The sequence below is a fragment of the Bison bison genome, unplaced genomic scaffold, assembly GCF_000754665.1.
Source record: "Bison bison bison isolate TAMUID 2011002044 unplaced genomic scaffold, Bison_UMD1.0 scf7180017864456, whole genome shotgun sequence".
Classification (NCBI taxonomy): Eukaryota; Metazoa; Chordata; class Mammalia; order Artiodactyla; family Bovidae; genus Bison; species Bison bison.
Genome location: NW_011495018.1, coordinates 29234186 through 29237794, shown reverse-complemented (window position 1 = coordinate 29237794; position 3609 = coordinate 29234186). Strand labels below are relative to the sequence as shown.

Below are 3609 nucleotides of genomic sequence, written 5' to 3'. Positions count from 1 at the left end.
GGGGGCGCCCCCAACTTCTGCGCGGCGGAGGTCCCGTGGGGAGGCGGCATTCCACAGCTGCCCCCACTTTCTGGAAGAGGCGGAAGGAGGGGGGTGAACTCCGGAGGGCGGATTGGGGGCTCCGGCTTCCTGTCTCGTAATGGAAACTCGTGATCTCAGACTTGATCCCGCTGGATGGTCCTGGAGTTTGGTGAGGGGGAGACTTTCCCGAACTCTTCTGCCCCCAAAACAGGTCTGTGGGAAACTCGGACCTCGGCTGCATCCAGCCCTCAACCGCCCCCGGCCCACCGAGCAGGGCAGTGTGTGCTGTACCGGAGCGGTTTCTCAAGGATGTTGGGGAGTGCGAGGGGTTCCCTTCCCACAGCCACAAACGCATTTCTCAAAATGGAGCCTCCACTTGCCCCTCCTTTTCTCTCGGGCTCCAAGAGCGGGAGCCAGGCTGGCTGGGCCTGGCTTTCCAGGCGCCTGGCTTTGGCTCCGTGGGTGTCTGGCGCTCAGGGCCCAGCTCAGCGTCTCTTGGTTTAGCGGCCCCTGGCTTCGCGGGGACCCCGGCTCACTGGGTCCGCCTGGCCCTGGAGCCGCTCTTCGTCTTTGTCTCCCGTCCTTTGGGCCCCTGTCTGAATCTCTCTGTCTCCTCCCCTCAGTTTCCACTTTCTCTGTGCTCACTGAAGTGGGGAAACACACCGAGATGCCAGCCTTCTTGGCGCCTTAGGGGAAGCCCCTTCCCGGCGGTTTCCTGCATGCCCTGGATGGTCTGGGAGAGGGCAGAGGAGGGGGTGTTCTATCGGCTTTGCTCAGGACTGGCACTTGTGGGGTGGACTCAATCCCCACCCCTGCTCCGAGGGCACCAGTCACCCCCACCCCTGGCTCCCAGCTCCTCCTCCCTCAGTCTGGACACCTCCAGATCTTTTGACTTGAGCGGGGAAGTGGGGGAGGGTGGACTTAATGGAACACAAGCAAGAATGAAGGAGAGCAGATCAAGCAAAGATAATATGTCTCTCCTCTCCACACACTCCAGTGAGTGACAAAAACCGGGCTCCCACTCACCCATTTGGCCCTGCGTGCCACCCAGACTCTCACCCTCTCACATACACACACAACACTCTTTACACACTTGTGCACTATTTCCCATTCACACACTTGTGTCGGATACAGAAACTCATGTATATATGAATGGACATCAAACCATTCTCTGACATAGTCACACTCATACATTAAAGATTCACTGATGTATGCATTTATAATTTTCACATACTTTCTGAGAGAGCTGCACAGATTTTTGTAAGGTATGCCCATATGATTTCATGTATACATGCATGTATATATCTGAATGTATTGATATATCTATCCAAGCATACGTGTACTCACATACACTCATGTTTTCACACACAGTGCTCATGTTCTTGTGCACAGTTTCACACGCACAAATAAGTAAAATGCATACACTCCTACTCCTACGCAGTTCTCTGTCCACTTCTTGGCCCCCGCTCTGCATGATGACTTCAGCAGATGCCTGAGCCCTGGTCTTCATCCTCAGGACTAGGGAGGGAGTTCCGGGTGGAGGCTTGCTATCCCCTTCCAGGAAGGAGCAGGGCCTGGGGAGGTGGAGCCCTCTTCCCTGGAGCAGCTGCCAGAGGTGATGGTAGAGCCTCTATTCTCATCCCTTTGGAGTTACTCTGGGGAATGTCAAAAGCTAAAAGGTTTCATAGAGGTTGGCAGTGGGCCTGTAGAGGCTTCTTTAGGCCTGACTGATTGGGTGCTGTGAGGCTAGGAATTGTCATGGAAATAGGCATGAGCCTGCATCCACCTCTGGGAGGCAGGAGACCCCAGAGGGCACCTGTGGGCTTCCTAAGAGCTCTGGTTCTTGTTTGACCAGCTCCACCCTTGCCGCCTCTCTGTCTGGGAGAAACTGAGGCCCAGCTGGGTGAGGCTGGGCACTGCCTGGCCTTAGCTCTTTGTTCCCTAATTACCATTTGAGTTGCTGCTGCACCCCTGAGTTTGCCCAGACTGCATCTAATGAGTCCACCTGTCCCAGGGAAACAGGGACCAGTGCCAGGAGCTGGTACAGAGGGCTCCCTCCCTGATTCCTGGCCTCTGTGGGACCCCCATCCCCTCATCATCCCTACTTGATAGATTCTGTTCTCAGCCCTATTCAGACCAGAATTGGGCAGTGGTCTGGGGCCCGGGGAGGATGGAAGTTCTTGCCAAGATGCAAGAGGGGGTGTGTTAGGGGGAGGATATCAGTGTTTTTCACTGATGTTGGGTGGACTGTTTGACCTGAGACTAAGGACCAGGAGGGACTCAGGACTTCATACAGGGAGGGAGCTCAAGATGGAGAGACTCTGATGCCACTTCCCTGCTCACAGGTTTCCCTGGAGGCCCTTGGCCAGGCCTGAGCCTCTGCTGCCATGGCCATTGTGCAGACACTGCCAGTGCCCCTGGAACCCGCTCCTGAGGCCGCTACTGCCCAACAAGCTCCAGCCATGGGCAGCGTGAGCAGCCTCATCTCAGGCCGGCCCTGCCCTGGGGGGCCGGCTCCTCCTCGCCACCATGGTCCCCCTGGACCCACCTTCTTCCGCCAGCAGGATGGGCTGCTGCGGGGTGGCTACGAGGCACAGGAGCCACTGTGCCCAGCTGTGCCCCCCAGGAAGGCTGTCCCTGGTACCAACTTTACCTACATCAACGAGGACTTCCGGACAGAGTCACCCCCCAGCCCAAGCAGTGACCTTGAAGATGCCCGAGAGCAGCGGGCACGCAATGCCCACCTCCGTGGTCCCCCACCAAAGCTCATCCCTGTCTCTGGAAAGCTAGAGAAGGTGAGGACCAGCCCTTCCTTTGAGGGTCTGGGTGGAACCAGAGGTCCCCTGGAGAAGCTGAAATTTGGAGATCTATTTATAGGAAGGAGTATGGGCTCCAGATTCACCAGACTTGGGTTCTCACCCCAGCTCTACCTCACTCAGGGAAGTCATTTAACCTTTCTGAGCCTCAGCTTCTGTGTTTGTAAAATGGAGGTAACAGGTCAACTCTCATAGGATTGTTGTGAGAATTAAATCTAATAATATGTGTAAAGTGTTTAGCCTAGTACCTGGCACATAATAGGTACTCAATAAATGTTAGCTTCTTAGAAATACTGTTTTATATAGCTGCTATGTGTTTGCATTGGAGCAAGGCCTGTAATTCCCTCAGCCTCCATTTCCTCATCTATGTATGCAATACTGATAATATTTTGCTTGCATGGATTTTGTAATGACCTGAGAAGTACATTTTAAGTTGCCTGACGTAAGTAAAGCTGACACAGGAGGCCCTCAGCCAGTGGTAGCAATTGTTATTACTATATGGGGATTGGGGGCCCCAGATGGGAGGGCAGGGAGTGTGATAAGGGCTTTGAGAGATTGGGCGGCTCATCCCTATTGTCAAATGGCACCTCATTTCAGAACATGGAGAAAATTGTGATCCGCCCAACAGCCTTCAAGCCAGTGCTGCCCAAACCTCGAGGGGTACCATCCCTACCTAGCTTCCTGGGTCCTCGGGCCACCGGACCGTCGGGGAGCCAAGGCAGCCTAACGCAGCTGTTTGGGGGCCCGGCCTCCTCCTCCTCTTCCTCCTCCT

The 3609-nt window shown here is 55.1% G+C and overlaps 1 protein-coding gene across 1 annotated transcript in view; it reads left to right on the top strand.

The window, feature by feature from the left end:
• The first annotated feature begins 2366 nt into the window (after nucleotides 1–2366).
• LZTS2 (leucine zipper, putative tumor suppressor 2) overlaps nucleotides 2367–3609 on the top strand; it is a 4667-nt gene continuing 3424 nt past the window's right edge. Inside the window, exons 1-2 of the mRNA XM_010859608.1 lie at nucleotides 2367–2816; nucleotides 3435–3608. Of these exons, the coding sequence (XP_010857910.1) occupies nucleotides 2409–2816; nucleotides 3435–3608 (582 nt within the window). The 5' untranslated portion in view covers nucleotides 2367–2408. The remainder of the gene's footprint in view (nucleotides 2817–3434; nucleotide 3609) is intronic.